We start from the raw sequence: 17,960 nt of genomic DNA on the forward strand, positions 1-17,960 counted from the left end.
TTCTAAGAAACAAGGTTTACATAGCTCACATATTAGAAAAGGGATCTTTATTAGGTGCTACTGGAAAAAATGGAGATAATTTCCAATTGAGTAACCCTAAACTCTGAATTTTTATTATGTTGTAAATTCATATTGTTTTCTCTTGTTATTTTTAGTCTAAATGCTAATTTATATATATATATATGTGTGTTTGTGTTTTCTTTTCAAAGGATATGTGGGATTAGTAAACCAGGCAATGACATGCTATTTGAATAGCCTTTTGCAAACACTTTTTATGACTCCTGAATTTAGGAATGCATTATATAAGTGAGTATTTAAAACTGTTTTGTAAGTAAACTTGATATAAGAAGGAATACACGGTTTTTAACTAATTTTAACTAATTTCTTGTATTTATTTGTAAAGTTTGGAGCACTTCTCCCTTTTCAAAATAATTTTTTGTTTGTTCTTTTTAGTTATACATGACAGTAGAATGTATTTTGACCTGTTATACATACATGGAGTATAACTTCCCATTCTTGTGATTGTACATGATATACAGTTATACTGGTCATGTATTCATATATGAACATAGAAAAGTTATAGCTGAATCATTGTATCTTTCCCATTCCCATCCCTCCTCCCTTCTCTTCATTCCCCTTTGATAATCCAATGAACTTCTATTCTTCCCTCCCCATCCTCTTGTTGTATGTTAGTACCTGAATATCAGAGAGAACATTTGGCTTTTCGTTTTTTGGGGATTGGCTTATTTTAGTTAGCATGAGTGGAGCATTTCTTAATTTTTAAGTTGCAACTTCTTGAATATTATAAAGGGAAAAGGATCTTGTGAAAGACTGGCCTGTGAAAAGTTTGGGGAGAAAGAATCAGAAATGTACAGGCAACAAAAGGATGAAATTTACAGTAGTAGGATATTTAGGTAAAATTTAGTCATCTTGCTGGTAGCTGTAACATTTTTATGAAGAAGTAAATAGGTTAATTGGCTTTTGAAAGAATTTGAATATATAATGCATACACTTATTTTTTTTTTACCTTTCAATTTAAGAATTCAAGGATTAGTTTTAATTTGTAGGCTTTGTTTCTAATTAAAATAAAACACGACATTCTTTTCATGTGTGCCTCAGCATTGCAGTTGAATCCAGCACCCATTGCGTGCTAGGCCAGCACTCTACCACTGAGCTACATCCCCCATTTTTTCCCAACTCTTTCCTTTTCTTTTTTTTTTTTTTTTATAAAAGAACTCATTTATTCTGGAGAACGTTTCTTTCTTTTAAAAAAAATATCTTTATTTTGTTTATTTATTTTCATGTGGTTCTGAGGATCTAACATGTGCGAGGCAATCACTCTCCCACTGAGACACAACCCCACCCCTATTTTTTAAATCTTATTGTAAATAAGGGTCTCTCAGTGTTTCTAAAAGACTACATCAGATTAAATAATATCCTACTGTAATACGTTTAATATACCTTTGCTTTGTATATTTTCTTCAAGATATATATATAACTTATTTTTTAAAGTATGAATAAATGAACTTTTCCTTTTTTACTTTTGAGAAACATCTTTGAAATTATGGAAATTTGTAGATGAATTACTTTTAAAACTTTTATTACTATTGGCTGTATTGCTTAAACGTTATATTACCAGTAATCTTGTCACTTGAATTTACTTGTAAAATTTTGACATGTACTTGTTGCCCAGTAATATTTATTCGTGGGGCACTTGGCAGAAGGGAGTTCAAAATATAATCTTTATTTTTGAGTAATTTACAGATCTTCCCACAATAGCAATATTTGTATTTGTGAAACAGTTTAAATAACATTTAAGGACAGCTAAAGGCCATGAGAATTTAGAGGGAAGAGAGATTAATGAAACTTGATGTGGCTTAATGTAGAACTTGAGGTTGAAACTAGCTATGGTTTGGCCAGATTGAGAAGAAAGAGGACGTTGCAGACAGGAAGATTTTCAAAAGTGAGTAATAAGTTAATAATAAATGTTATATCAGGACTATTCTGAGTACTTTATTATTTACAGACTTAGTTCTCATAATTAACTATGAATTATGTGCTGTTTTTACCCCCATTTTACAAAGAAAGTAACTGAAGGCACAGAAAGGTTAAGTACTTTGCCCTGGGGAATCCCAGAAGCTTGTTTAACTATGAGTTCTAATACCCTTAAAATGGTCTGTGAAATTATAGCACTGTGGAGAAAAATAGGAGCACAGCCAGGGCTGTTTATTCAGCAAACATAATTATGTGCAAAGTATTCTATTAGGCACAGAGATGACAGTGTTGAATAAGACAGAGTCCCTCCTTTGGAGCTGTCTTTGGTAAATCTATGTAAATAATAAATAGTTCATTTTACACTGTCTTATATGCCATGAAGATATATAAAGCAAGAGTAATTTGGAGAGAATAACTGTCAGGAGGTCACAGGGGTTGGAGTTGGGTCATAACTTTGAATAGGAAGTTAAGAAGGGAAATACCATGTAACTATCCTTCACAGGACAGGAGATGGCCCTGTAAAGATCCTGGGAAGAGCATTCAAGGCATAAGAGCTGCAAGTGCAGAGAGGCCTTGTAGGAACCAAAGTAATCTATTATGAATGGAGTCTAATAGTGGGTGTGGGGGGTGTTGGAACATGAGCATAAAGTCAAAGAGAAAGGCTACATGCATTGGAGGTAGAAAAGAGTGAAGTATAGCAAGTGGCAGAACTATTCCTTAGAGCAGTGATGTTGTTTCGTAATGTAGAACTGAGGACCTTGCTGAATTACATAGAGTAGGGCTAATATGAAGGGATAGTTTTGTTTGATTTCTCTTGTTCTGTATTGGCCAACAGAGACCCTTCAGTTTTGATTTAGAGGCTTGTGATGTGTTAGATACATCATTATAGGAAAATTTACATGGTGCATTGTGAAAGATTGATTTGAAAGAGAGCTCTGGAGAGATCTGCCATTTAACCAGGCATAGATGCATCAGAGTCAGGATGATGATGGTCACAATGGTTACATTATGATCAGTGAAAACAGATATGACTTAGTAATAAACTTTAATTAGTAGTAAAGGAAAGGGAAGAATCAAATGTGGCACCAAATTTTCTAACTTTAGATAACCAGAAGTAATAGCAAGTAATGGCAAGATTTAAAACTTTTTAAGGTATTTATACAGAAATAAAAGGACAGATAAGAATTCAGTTTTATGTTACAGTAATTCCTCTTCTCTAGTGAATTTTCCTTACAAGAAATTTAACCATTCTCTGTAATTTCAGTGATCCCTTAGAGCTAGTGAGAGAATTTTAGATTCCACAGTGTCAATTCTAAATACTTTCCATTGAGGATAACCAGAAGGAAAGGGAGGTGGGGATTAAATATAGAAGGGGAGAGGGTTAAAGCAGATGTAATATGGAGTAGAGGTGTTTGCAGGAAGCCTTGAGAAGAAAAAGTGAGACACACTTCATTGCTATCTGTGAGACAAGGGGCAAGATCACAGCTAATTTTTTAACTCCTAAAGTAAGAAAAATGTTGAACACTTGTATTAAGAGGACTGTGTTTTTTCAAAATTGAAAAAGTTTGTAAACTGTAGCCAAGAAAAATTAATGCTCAAGCACTTTTTTGAAACTAGAAAGCAAGAGAGTGGAAAGTACAAAAATAATTTATTGCTAATTTAAGATCTACAATATCATTAATATTGTTCTTAATACTTTGCTTTCATTGTCTTATTGAATATAGAATCATCTTGAGAACTTTCGTGAGTATAGTAACCAACTTTAGTCCCCCAATCTTATTTCTGTCATGAGATCTTAAGTTTTTTGGTTGCAGTTCACTTGCTATTGAGACAATCCCTGTCCAGGAATGAATGACCATTTATAAATTTGTGAGCGTAAAACAAATCTTACCTGAGGGCTGGGGTTGTGGCTCAGCGGTAGAGAGCTCACTTAACATGTGCAAGGCCCTGAGTTCAGTCCTCAGCACCACATAAAAATAAATAAATAAAATAAAGGTGTTGTGTCCAACTACAACTGGAAAATAGATTTAAATTTAAAAAAAAAAATCTTACCTGGATTATTTTATTTATTTATACAGTATTCCCTTTTTAAAAAATTTAATTTGGAAATTATAAAACATTCAAAAATAGGGAAATAGTATAGTATATCTCTATACTCATTACCCAGCTTTGAATATTATCAATTTGTGAGTAATGTTTTTATTTATAACCCTCTACAATGATTACTTGGAAGGCCCATCCCTATTGTATCTTCTGCAAATTATATCACAGTTCAGTGAACATTTCCCTGATTGCCTTCATTTTTTTTAACAACTTGTTAAAATCTGGATCCAAACAAGATTCGTACATTACAATTGATTGATTAGATTCCTAATCTGTTTAATCTTTTAAAAATCCCCTTCCATCTTCCAAATTTATGTATTGAAAACTGATGTTTTTTGACCTATAATTTTTCCACAGTTTGGGCTCTGCATTTTTTGTAAATTAATAACTAGGACAAGAGTTTAAATCAGTTCAAGTTTGACAGTTAACTGTTATGTGAGTTTTGCCTCTCATTCTTAAGCTGTTGCCACCTCATGATTTTTCTTGTTAATGTCTAAAGTTCTGAATTTATAAATTAGAGAAAGACTAATGTTTCATTAAATATTATTAGTTTCAGATTATATTCAAACTGTATATCTTCTAGAATTAAGATCTTATATAACTGTGATTTTGATATTATGCTTTCAAAAAATTATTTTATAAATAATTTTCAAATATTTTATCTTAATAGATGGGAATTTGAAGAATCTGAAGAAGATCCAGTGACAAGTATCCCATACCAACTTCAAAGGCTTTTTGTTTTGTTACAAACAAGCAAAAAAAGAGCAATTGAAACCACAGATGTAACAAGGAGCTTTGGATGGGATAGTAGTGAGGGTACTTATTCTCTTGTAATATAATGATTATTTCTAATATTCAGAGGAATTCTGGAGGACAAAAATATTACACATTTATATAATAACAACTTGATTTTCTTTACTTTAAGCCTTTTCATTTTTACTGGGATTTTAAAGCAACTTGTTTTTAAATGTTTAAGCTCTGAGGGGTAAATTTTTGGTCAATCAAATTCTCTTATAAAATAAGTTTACACCCCATTTTTGACAACTTAAACTAGAAATTTTGAAGATTTTTGCTGTAGAGTTTTTTCTAATACATTTCTTAGCTCTGCAGTAAGAAATAACAAATATTATAGCACCAGAAAGTTTATACTATTTATGAAATACTGAGATCTCTTGATTCTTTTCTTTGTGATTGTCTTCTCATGACTATAATGTGTATTTTTGTGTTGTTATAAAATTTAATATTTTTTAAAGTAGACATTTCTATATTTCAGCCTATTTTTTTTTTGTTTTTTTAAAAAATATTTTTTTATTTGTTGATGGACCTTTATTTTATTTATTTATATGTGGTGCTGAGAATCGAACCCAGCGCCTCACACAAGCTAGGCAAGCACTCTGTCACTGAGCCACAACCCCAGCCCCGGCCTATTTGTTTTTAAAGAACAAATTAATTGTTCATTATACTGTTTATTGCTATTTTTAATTAATTTTTTTTCCTTAAATAGCTTGGCAGCAGCATGACGTACAAGAACTATGCCGAGTCATGTTTGATGCTTTGGAACAGAAATGGAAGCAAACAGAACAGGTAATTCCTCTCTCTAAAATTGAGGGGCCTTTTTCTAATCAGTCATTCTTTAGTTTAAAGTAATTTTTATTCCATTGGAATGTTTTAAAACTTGAGCAGTTAGTTCAGTGGTTGAGCACTGAATGTGGAATTGAAATTACTAGTTTCTCTTTTGGCTATCAACTGAGTCATAAACATCTTCAATAAACCACCCTAGACCTCACTGACTTCATTTTAAAATAATAAAATTGGGTTGTATGATCAAGAAGGTCTCCTTTAACTCTAAATCATATAATTTATACACACACACACACACATATATACTTTACATGTATGTACACATATATATTTTGGAAGAGTGATTTTGAACCATATTTCCAGATATTTACTAAGTAAATTATGTCTTATAATCTCTAACATTCTAAAATATATTCATTCAGCATTTCCTTCATTTTAACTGATGAAGTGTAGACATACACTTTTTTAATATTTATTTTTTACTTGTAGTTGGACACAATAGGTTTGTTTATTTTTATGTGTTGCTGAGGATCGAACCCATGGCCTCGCAGTTGCTAGGCGAATGCTCTACTGCTGAGCCACAACCCCAGCCTTAGACATGCTTTTGACATTTAGGATCCTCATTGATCTGACCCTAATCTTATCCAGTGGAAGGAGAAGTGGGTTAGGAGTGGGAAGAACATATGAGACATATCATTGGAATGAGGACTGAGTCTGAGTTAAATGGGAGTCAGTATCTGGAAGTATTTTATTATGATAAAAAAACTATTACAGGGATAAAAGAGACAGAGTGCATAAGGTAGCTTGGAGAGTCTGATTTCTGATTAGAAGTCTTTCAAACACTAGATTATGATCCATTCATGAGTTATGAAGTCAGTTTAGGGAATCTCTTCCAGGACTTTAAAAAATGGAACAGAATAGGAAAGTATAAGAGAGCATCACATAAGTAAATAAGGGTAAGTATTGTTTTATAGAACTTCGTTACAGTTCTGTGTGCAAGGTTGAGATATAAACAGTTTCCTTATATAGTGATTTGGTATCCAGTGTGCGAAAAACAGTGGCTTGAACCTCTTTACACCCTCCTAAGTGCAAAACGCATAATCACATGACTAAGACAAGTTAATGACGAAAGCTTCATTAAGTAAATAGTATTATGATAGACAGCAGTGATGGATCCATTTTGTTGTTTTTGTTTGTTTGTTCTTTTGGGATATACATGACAGTAAAGTGTATTTTTGACATATTATACTTACATGGAGTATAACTTATTCTAATTAGGATCCCATTCTTGTGTTTGTACACGATGTGGAGTTTCACTGGTGGTGTATTCATGAATGAACATAGGAAAGTTATGTTCAATTCATTCTACTGTCTTTCCTATTCCTGTCCCTCATCCTTTTCCTTCATTACCCTTTGTCTAATCCACTACTCTTGTAGTCCCCCACTTGTGTATTAGCATCCATATATCAGAGAACATTTTGACCTTTGGTTTTTTGGAATTGACTTATTTCACTTAGAATGATAGTCTCCAGATTCATCCATTTACTAGCAAAAGTCAAAGTCATTCTTTTTTTTTTTTTTTTAAATTGTAGATGGACACAGTACCTTTATTTATTTATTTTTTGAGTGGTGCTGAGGATAAAACCCAGTGCCTCACACACGTCCAGCAAGCGCCCTACCACTGAGCCACACAACTCCAGCCCCAAGTCATTCTCTTTTATGGCTGAGCAATAGTCTGTTGTGTATATATACAACACATTTTCTTTAGGATGTATTTGTTTTGAAGGCTTATAGGCCTAGACATTTTAAGAAATGTAAATTTATGAAAAAAATAAATTATATAATACTTTCTTTGATCTGTTCTTGCTTGAGATAATAAAAAGTATTTTAAGTTCATTTAGTGATTTAGTTTCTCTATATAGTCCTATGGGACTTTTTTAGTAACTTTATGTAAATGGTATTAGGGACTCTTTCTTCTTCATAGGTCTGAAGTTATCCTTCCTCCTTGTTACATCCCTCTCTGTGGGTCACCACTTCGATTAAGATCAACCGGGCATTCCTCCTGAGTTCCCAGGTTTTGGTAAAAAAATATCTAGAGGAAGACATTCATATGGAGGGTGCTTACTCAGGGAGTTGCCTGCCTATTTTGAGCCAGAAGAGCCTCAGTGGCTATGTTTGGGGACTAGATGAGAGATCCATTCTTTTAGGTGAGGATAGTGAGGGAGATAAATTTTAAATTTTTATAAAAATTTCTAGACATTTATATCATTAATGTATAATATTTCTCCTTTAAATTATTTTATGTTATTGAAAATTAAGAAGTTTTATTTGTATCAGAAACTAGAAAATATGAGTTTATAAATCAGAAGGTAATTATTGTGAGATTATTAATATGCATATGTGAAGCTATAAAACACTACTAGTGAATTTATCTACAATATTATTATTATGCCTAAAGTGGTAGTTTAGGATGTATTCTCATCCTAATGAAAAGAGAATATGATAATGCATTGGTAACTGATTTCATCAAAACCTAATTTAATAGTTGGTTGTTTTAGTGCTATGGAGTATTGAAATAGTTAATTTTTGCAGTTGACTCTTAAATTAGTATTGATCTAATTTTATTGATTTTTAGATGATTTTTGTCAAGCCTTGAATTTTCTCTATAAAATTTTGAATAAATCTTACATTAGAGCTTTTTAAAGACTTTACTATTAAAAATCAGTATCCTTTTGTAACTCATTCTAAAAGACATGAATTGTGGTGTATTCATGTATCCTAAAAATTACTTTTAAAGAATAGTTTTAAAACTGTAAATGTTCTTATTTTTAGGCTGATCTTATAAATGAACTATATCAAGGCAAGCTGAAGGACTACGTGAGATGTCTGGAATGTGGTTATGAGGGCTGGAGAATCGACACATATCTTGATATTCCATTGGTCATCCGACCTTACGGGTCCAGCCAAGCATTTGCTAGTGTGGTGTGTACCTTTCAGCTGACTGCTTGTGTATCCTTACACAGAATACATAATAGCACAGTGGTATAATCTCTTATGTGGTAAGTATCATCCTAGATACACCTTCTTGGGTTGTTAGTCATTCCTGCATTTAACATAACAAGAACTAAAAGATCCTTCAGTGAGTTCTAATAGTGCATGTATTAAGAGGGAAAGTAAATGCCCATGTACTGCCTCAGGTCTCAGTGTTTTATTCTTTCTGATAGGTAATTAGATGATTTACCTTTATCCTTTTTTAACCACTCAACAATTTATAAATGTTATTTTTGTAGCCCTTTTTTACACTGGAAAGTACTTTTTGGTGGGGGACTTTTTTTAATATTTATTTTTTTAGATGTAGTTGGACACAATATCTTTATTTTACTTACTTATTTTTATGTGGTGCTGAGGATTGAACCCAGGGCCTCCCATGTGCTAGGCACGTGCTCTACCACTGAGCCACAACCCCAGCCCCAAGAGGGACTTGTTTTGATCTGTATATTTTAAATATTGGAAAAAATAACACCTTGTGTTTTTATGACAAATAACAAATTTTTTAAGAAACATCCACATTCTAAATATTTATTTTTAAAATATATTGTATAAGCCCAGATATTTGAAGAATCAGAACTATCTATACTCATCTAAATTATTATTGATTTTTAAATTTATTAGTATTTTATTATGATTATTTTTTATGGTACTAAAATTGAACCCAGGAGCAGTCTTCCACTAAGCTACATTCCTACCTTTTTTATTTTATATTTTGAGGTAGCGTCTTAGATTTCCCAGGCTGGTCTTCAACTTAAAACTCTCCTACCCCAGCCTCTTGAGCATCTGGGATTATAAGTATACACCACCATGCCCACCACCTTAATTATTCTTAAACTAAGTATATAATTGTGGGATTATCTAAGGTTTTTCTCATTCCTCCTCTTGGCATCTATTTCTTAATTATTTTATCTTATTATATTTTATCTATGTGTATATGTGCTTACTTAGACAAAAAGAGAGTGATGGAAGGAGTTGTTCTTCAGAAACCTTTATTTGAACTGTTATGTGCCAGGGGAAACTTCCAGAGCTAAATGAAACATATTTAAAAAGTAGTATTTCATCATATTGTCGTTTTGAGTTTTACTTACGCTGTTATCAAGCTAAAGGTAGCTCTTAGCTAAAATCAGTGTTTTAAAGATATAAAACACTGATTTTTAAAATAGTGCCACAAGGATGATTTAGTCCTCTGCCCTGTGTGATATTGATTCCTTCTCTCTCTCTTTTTTTTTAATAGTACCGGGGATTGAACCCTGGATTGCTTAACCACTGAGCCATAACTCCAGCCTTTTTAAAATATTTTTTATTTACAGACAGGGTCTCACTAAGTTATTTAGGGCCTCACTAAGTTGCTGAAGCTAGCTTTGACTTTCAGGTTCTCTTGCCTGAGCCTCCCAAGTCACTGGGGTTACAGGAGTGTGCCACCAGACCAGGCCTGCTTTTTTTACCCCCCTCCTTTTATAATAGCTATTGGGAAATAATAAGAATTTTTAGAATCAGTCAATGGGAATTCAAAATCAGTATCTAAGTAAAAGATCTTTTCTTGATAGTGTGAGATAAGTCTCCTTATTGCCAAAACTTCTCACAGTCTGCTTCCTGAATACTTAAAACAAAAATTTTTGTTAAATGGTTAGTAGTGCCCTTTGTAAATTGCCATTCTAGTTTATTAAATTGGCCTTGATTTGGATAGCTAGTTTTGTTTTCCATTTTCATTTTGTCTTATTTATTATTTTTTTTGAACTGTATTTTGGCAGTTTGAAGTAGAAATGTACTAAAAAAACCACCAAAAAATTATTAATGTTTGTCTTTTAATTACTGATTTTTTAACTAATTTTTAAGTATTGGCATTTCTCTGACAAAATATACTAGGGAAGTATTTGGTAGTCAGTCCCCAGTGATGGCAACTACTTTTTTCTACCTTCTCTATTAAGGTATTTTTTATGAAAGATTTTTTCAGTTTAATCTTTTATACATTAATTGAATATTGAGAAAGATAGGGTTTTTGGTGCTATTATGTTGGAATTTTATATTTGAGCATTCAGCAAATATAATTACTTAACTTAGTCATTATTTACCTGCTCATTTGCCTCCACTGTGTTGAGTGTATTATAGATACAGCAATGAAGTAATTTGGAAGATACTTTAGGAGAAGTGAACAGTATCAGAATTCTAGATGAAATTTGCCAAGGCAGTATCCTTCACCATTGTTATGGGTGGTGGTGGTGGTGGTGGTTCAGTGGGAATTGAAAGTTACAGCTATGAAGCAGTATGTGAAAAGGTTTATAACAAACATGCACTAATAGGACTTGCAGAAGGGAACTTAATACTTCTTAGACTTTGCTGCAATCTCTTGAGGGAAATTACAGCAGGTGAAACTACCCAAGATAGGGGTTCTAAGGAGGATACTACCTTCAGAGAAATTTAGTTAGAGGTAAGTGATTTCTCATTACTTTTGGATTTAAAACCTATAAGCTATATATACTTATTCAATCACAAATATCATACAACATCTAAATTAATTTTATATCACTGTTTGCCATTGTGTATTTTGTAAATTCTGTGTTTTAAAAAGAATTTGATTTATATATTGAAAAAAACCTACTTAAAAGAACCATTATAAAATTGCTAATTCAGACTCTTAAATTTGGCCTAAATTTTAATTGAATTCTTAAAACTTATTTTTCTACCTTTATTAGTGAAGTCTAATATTTCTATCTTACCGGATATATACACACATTCACTAGTATATACATGCACATACAGTGTTGGTGATTATGATGCTCAGTTTATTTTATGTTCTGTTCAGTGAGCCACAATGTTTTGGCTATGTGTATAAAGTCTAATTAACCTGGTATTTAATTTCAGACAATTAAATAGCTTACATTAAAAATTAAAGTGTTTATTTTTAACTTCAATCTGAAATATCTAATATCTGTAGTTATATATCTTCATGCTCAATGAATTAACTTGGATAATATTTAAAATTAAAATACAAATGAAATTAGCACTCAGCCAATTTATCATTTTAACATCTATAATCATTGTTTTAAATTTTCAGCATGAGATGATTTTATAATGAATGCTAGGAGTCTCTTACAATTTAAAAAAAGATCATCATATTATTTTTTATTCAGTTGTTTTTTTTTAATTATTAAAACTGATATTTATTAAATTTCTGATCTTCATTTTATGTAGCCAAGTAGGGAATACATATTTAAGGGCTTTTCTACCATTCTGTGTTTTTTTGATTAAGCTCTCTTCAGCACTAATTTCTAACAAGACTTAATAGATCTTCCTGGAAAGACTACTTTGATAAAATAAATTTGTATCACTGTAACTATAATCCTCTTTTGGAAGATCACACTCACATGTTATTTTAAATGCCCCAATGATCCCTGTAATAGAGAAATTTGTTCTTTTATGTTTAACATAGCATTTTCTTTCTCTGAGGGACATCTGTCTCAGGGCACGTTAGGATTCTGAGTAACACTTAGTAGAAGCTTTGCATTAGGTGATTTAAGAAATATCTCTTCTTTGTTAACATTTATGTCCTTGGGATATTGAGGGGGGGAGCAAGAGTTCTAAAATATGTGTATAAAAATATAATTATATATATGTATATAAAATATATGTGTATAAAATGTAACTAAATTTATAGTCTCCTATTTTACATATCTTATTAATCCTAAAAAATTAGTAACAGCTAAAGAATTACTTGCATTAGTGCTTTAAGAAAATTATATTCTTAATGTTTTTTTAGGTAATTGGAACCTTTTGTGTAATCAAAGTAACTTTGAGTCTGCTTATTGCCAAGAATATTTGAGGATGTATTATAAGAATATAATTCTAAATACATTCTAGTGACACATAGAAATTAGAAATGGAATTTTTGTTGGTTAATTAAAGAAGCATATTTTATAAATGATATAACCTCATATATTTGATATTATCCCAGGAAGTTCTTCTCCCTTTAACTGTAAAATTTTGGACACTGTCTTTTATATGGTTATATTTTGTCCTGTCATATATTTATTTAGTGTCTGCTCTTAGCAGAACCTATTTTAGGCATTTTTTAAATGATGATATGTGTTCAAAAGTCTGAAACTGAGTTAAGCTTCATGTATTTCTATATAGTGTCCTTGGAGAGATCAGATAATATAAAAAGATTTTTGTTTCTTAAGCAAACATTGCTTAAGGTTTGATTTTGTTATAGTTTGAATGGAAAATTGTTAAATTAGTATTTATGAAATCAAAAGCATTTTAAGTATTTAGCTTATAGAAGTTTATGTCACAAGTCCTGCCCTGATTTAACAGATGATTTGGACTGGATACAACTCATTTGGATGAAAGAGTGGTCCAAATTTTCCAAATATGTAAATATCACATAAAGAAAAATCTCTTCCACAGATTCTACCCTCATTTTGCCAGGAATTTGTGTGGTTGGATATAGTGGGAACCAGTTTTCAAAGTGGGGATTTCTGCTTTCAGATGGAGTAGATATATACATTGCTCTATTCCTCCCACTAAAACAACTGAAAACCTTGAACATTATATATAACATAAATAGAAGAAGACTCTGAAAGGTGGAGAGAAGGCATACAGACTAGGGACCTCAGCACCCAAGGAATAATATGGTGGTGAGTTCCCTGGGTTTTCTTTTTGCCTAATGTATCCCTGACTTGGAGCTGAAGAAGTTTGCAACCTGGAAATAGCAATGGGCACAGACTAAAATATTCTGCACTCTCTGGCCAAAGGACCAGGAAAAATTGCAGCTGGCAAGTCAGAAAACTTTTAGATGTTAATCACTGTCCTTTAGCCACACACCAAAGAAAAACTGTGATCTCACTTCAACTCATACCCCTTAAATGGAGATCCTAGGCGTTATAATTAACCTTAGAACATTATAAGAAGTCTCCTTGACCACCCTCATCCACCACTCCGCCCAACCCTGGCCCCACTTCGGAGGTGTCAAGAGAATGCTGAGTAGGAAATCAGGATTTTTATCTCATATAAGAATAGTATTAGACCTCTTTGGCCTCCTATCCATACTTGAGTATTGAAGAGTTGCTTTTTCCCTTCCCCAGTAGAATGCTGCAAGAGAAGGCCGAATGGAGAATTAGGATTTTCACTCCCTTCTAGGATAATGTTGTAAGCCTCCTCCAACTTTGTAGAGCCAATGGAGACAATAAGGGAAGTATTAATAAGACACTCCTGCCCAGCAGTAATGAGGAGCCCCTGCTGAGTAGAAAACCAGTGTCAAAGACAAATAGCTAAACCAAAAGATTTAATAAGATCCAAAATCCCATACTGAATACCAAAACATCCATATTTTAGTTTTTGAAAATTGTATAGTAAGAAGTCTTAGTTCAAATTAAAAGCAAAAATCACGTCTCTGAAATGACAGTGATACTAGAAGTATCTGAGAAACATTTTTAAGCAATCACCATAGAAATATTTCAGTGAGCAATTTCAACTCCACTTGAAACAAATGAGAAAATAGGAATTCTCAGGGAAAAAATAACAGATACCAAGAAATGGAATTTAGAACTAAAAAACTCAATGGATAGCTTCAACAGCTAGGAGACAGTAGAAGAAAAAATCAATGAACGTGAAGGTAGAACAATTGCTATTAGCCAGTCTAAACAGCAGAAAGATAGAACAGAATAATAAAATCTGGAAAGTTTTCGGGGACCTTTGGGACTATAACAAAAAGTTAAACTTGTGGCATTGGCGTACTGGGAGGAGAGGGAAAAAGTACTCAAAGAAATAGTGGCCAAAAACTTCCTGAATTTGGCAAAAGGCACAGACCTTTAGATCCAAGGAGCTAGTGAACCCCAAACAGTATAAACCAAAAGAACTCTACATTAAGTTCAGCTGTAGCAGTCTTCTGGAAACTTAAAAGAAAATGTCTGAAAACTAGCAAGAGAGAAAACATGCCTTTCTTATAGATGAAAAGCTCTCTCTGATTTCTCATAAGCACATTTTCATCAAAAACTATGGAGGCCAGAAGGAAGGGGCACATTTTTTCAAGTATCAGAAGAAAAGAACTGTCAGCCAAAGTATTATACCCAGTGAAAATATTCTTCAAGAATGAAGAGACAATCAAGACATTCTCAGATGAGGGGAACTGGGAGAGTTTGTTAGCGGCAGACATGTTCTTAAAAAAGAAAAATGGTTTAGACAGGTCTCTAAATAGAAAGGAAATTATAAGAGGAAGACGTCTTGGAACATCAGGAAGGAAGAATGAACAAGGTATGCAAAAATGTGAATCAATATTGTAGATTTCTTCCCTTACTGAGTTTTCCAAATTAGGTTTGATTAGTCCAAAATTCCAATACTATCTGATATGATTCTCAATGTGTGTAGTGAAATATTTAAGACAAGTTTATCGTAAATTAGGTCGGGTCTAAAGACATAAAGGGAGGTAACATTTCTATACTTAAACTGATAAAAGAATGGCACCAACTGACTAGTCAGATTTTTCTTAAATACACACAAAATATTAATAATTAGAGCAATCACTGAAAAAGAGGTATGCTCAAAACCACTGTAAATTTTCTGTATAAATAAATCAAAGTGTGATTTTAAAAAATGTTCAGGTAGCCCTTGGGATGACAGAAGAAAGTAGATAATAATAACCATGGGAAAAAAAAACCAAAATGGCACACATAGATGGTGTAAATATACCAATTGAAAGGCAGAGATGAGCAACATATGTTAAAAAAGTGACACAGTAATAGGCTATGTACAAGAAATGTCTTTTAAATATATTTGGTAAAGGCAGAAAGTAAAAGGATGAAAAGTGATAAAATATGCAAATATTAATCAGAAGAAATCAGGAAGAGCTATACAGGTATCGGATAAAGTAGATTTTAAAGAAAAGAAAATTACTATAGTCGGGGGCATTGTATCTTGTTTTAAAAAAGTCAGTCTACCAGGCTGGGGTTATGGCTCAGCAGTAGAGCACTTGCCTAGCACGTGCGAGGCCCTGGGTTCGATTCTCAGCACCACATTAAAAACAGACAAATGAAATAAAGGTTTGTGTCCAACTACAACTAAAAATAAATATTTAAAAAAAAGTCAGTCCATCAAGACAACAATTCTAAGTTTGTATAAACCAGGTGACAGAGCTGCAAAGTGTATGTGAGGCAAAAACCGCCAGAACTGAAAAGAGAAATAGATAAATCTACAATTATAGTTGCAGACTTTACTACCCACTCTTACCAATTGATTGATAGGATGACTAAACAGAAATAGCAGTTACTGAAGAACTCAATACCACCATTACCCAACAGGATCTAGTTGACATTTTAAAAATGCTCTATCCAGTGAGCAGAGTATACATTCAAGTGCCTTGAAAGATAGATCTACTCTGGGCCATAAAACAAACCTCAACAGATTTAAAAGAAAATCATAGTGTACATGATTTCCAACCACAATGGTATCAGAATAGACATCACTAACAGAAAACACAAACATCACCAAAATGTGAAGGCTAAGCAACATACTTCTAAATACATGGGTCAAAGAGCCTAAAGGAAAATATTAAAAAAATACTTTGAACTAAGTGAATATGAAAAGATACCAAATTTCAGGCAGCTAAATCAGTGTTGGAAAATTTATAGTATTGAAAGTTTAATTTTAAAAGTGGAAAAGTTTCAAGTCAGTAATCTTAAGAGTTCACCTAACCCAGGAAAAAAAGAGCCAAAAAAATCTCAAAACACTAGAGGGAATGACAAAAAAAGAAAGTAGTTGAAATCAGTGACATTTAAAACTGGAAGTAGTATAGAAAATTAATAAGAATTGATTCTTTGAAAAATTCAGTAAGTTTTAAAACCTAGCAGAGAAATGAAATTTCCAGTTTGGGAAATGAAAAGGATATATCACTGCAGATCTTGTAGATACCAAAGTGATATAAAAGGGAGTAGTATAGAACAACTCTGCACACAGAAATTTGACAGCCTAGTTTATTAGCTAAAATGAACTAATACCTTCAGAAGCACAAGCTGTAACTCAACCAATATGAATTCGATAATTTGAATACCCCCATAAATATTAAGCAAATTAAATTCATAATTAGAAATCTCTTGAAAAGGAAGTTTACAAATCTGAATTGTTTCACTGGATATTTGTACCACACATTTTAAGAACACTGAATACCAGTTTTACCAATCTCTTTCAAAAATAGAAAGGTCAGAATCCTTCTCAGTTTGTTTTATGAAGCTGCTGTTATCCTGATACTAAGCCAAAGACTCTGTGTGTGTGTGCGTCTGTGTGTGAGTGTGTATGTGAGAGAGAATTTTTTCACGCATATAAGAAAATTCTTACCAAAACATTAGCAACTGGAACTAAACAACATAGAAAAAAGTATTACACCTAGGCACAGTGAAGCACACCTGTAATCCCAGCAACTTGGGAGGCTGAGGCAGAAGGATTACACATGCGAGGCCCTGGCTTCGATTCTCAGCACCACATTAAAAATAGACAAATAAAATAAAGTTTTGTGTCCAACTACACAGCCTTAGCAATTTAGTGAGATCCCGTCTTAAAAAGGACTGGTGAAGTAGTTCAGTGGAGCCCCTGGGTTCAATTCTCAGTACCCACACACTCACCAAAAAACAAAACAAAACAAAAAACCTAACTTCAGGAAAATAACAGAATGCTGTAACTCAATACTCTGAGTATTCTGTCTCAGTACATTTTCTGTTGCTAATAACAGCTCCACAGACAGGGTAAGTTACCAAGACTAGAGATTTATTTTGGCTCACTTCTGGTTCAGGGTGAGGGGTTGCATCAAGTGATGGCCTTCTTGCTGGCAGAGTTCCCAGGCAGCGTGGGGCATTACATGGTGCACAACAAAAAACACTGCTGGTCTTTCTTTTAAGAAGCCCCAGTATTCAGTCATGGGGCTCCACCCTGATGACCCTACCTAAACCTGATCACCTTCCAAAATCCCCGCCTTATAACACCATAGGTAATTGAGCTTCCTTATTCCTACCTCGAAATGGAGATTAAATGTCAGCATGAGTCTTGGAGGGAACAAACCATATTCAAACTGTAGCTCTTCACAAACTAGCAAACCAAAACTCGGTATTTCAAGGGAAGAAATGAGTAAAAAAAAGAAAGAAATGCAGCAAGAGTATATCAAATTCAGGAAAGAAATTGAAGAAAAGAAAACTGTCTTTAAAGGAGGAATAAATTACAAAATAATCAAGAGTGAAAATCTGAAGGAC

At 32.8% G+C, this 17,960-nt stretch overlaps 1 protein-coding gene across 2 annotated transcripts in view; it reads left to right on the forward strand.

Moving 5' to 3' along the window:
* Positions 1–17,960, forward strand: part of Usp47 (ubiquitin specific peptidase 47) — a 104,533-nt gene that overhangs the window by 44,846 nt on the left and 41,727 nt on the right. For both annotated transcript variants that reach the window (XM_076846895.2, XM_076846896.2), the window contains 4 exons: positions 210–306; positions 4,769–4,914; positions 5,603–5,682; positions 8,512–8,661. In XM_076846895.2, coding sequence (XP_076703010.2) covers positions 210–306; positions 4,769–4,914; positions 5,603–5,682; positions 8,512–8,661 — 473 coding nt within the window. The remainder of the gene's footprint in view (positions 1–209; positions 307–4,768; positions 4,915–5,602; positions 5,683–8,511; positions 8,662–17,960) is intronic.

Source organism: Callospermophilus lateralis, chromosome 2 (assembly GCF_048772815.1).
Source record: "Callospermophilus lateralis isolate mCalLat2 chromosome 2, mCalLat2.hap1, whole genome shotgun sequence".
Lineage (NCBI taxonomy): Eukaryota > Metazoa > Chordata > Mammalia > Rodentia > Sciuridae > Callospermophilus > Callospermophilus lateralis.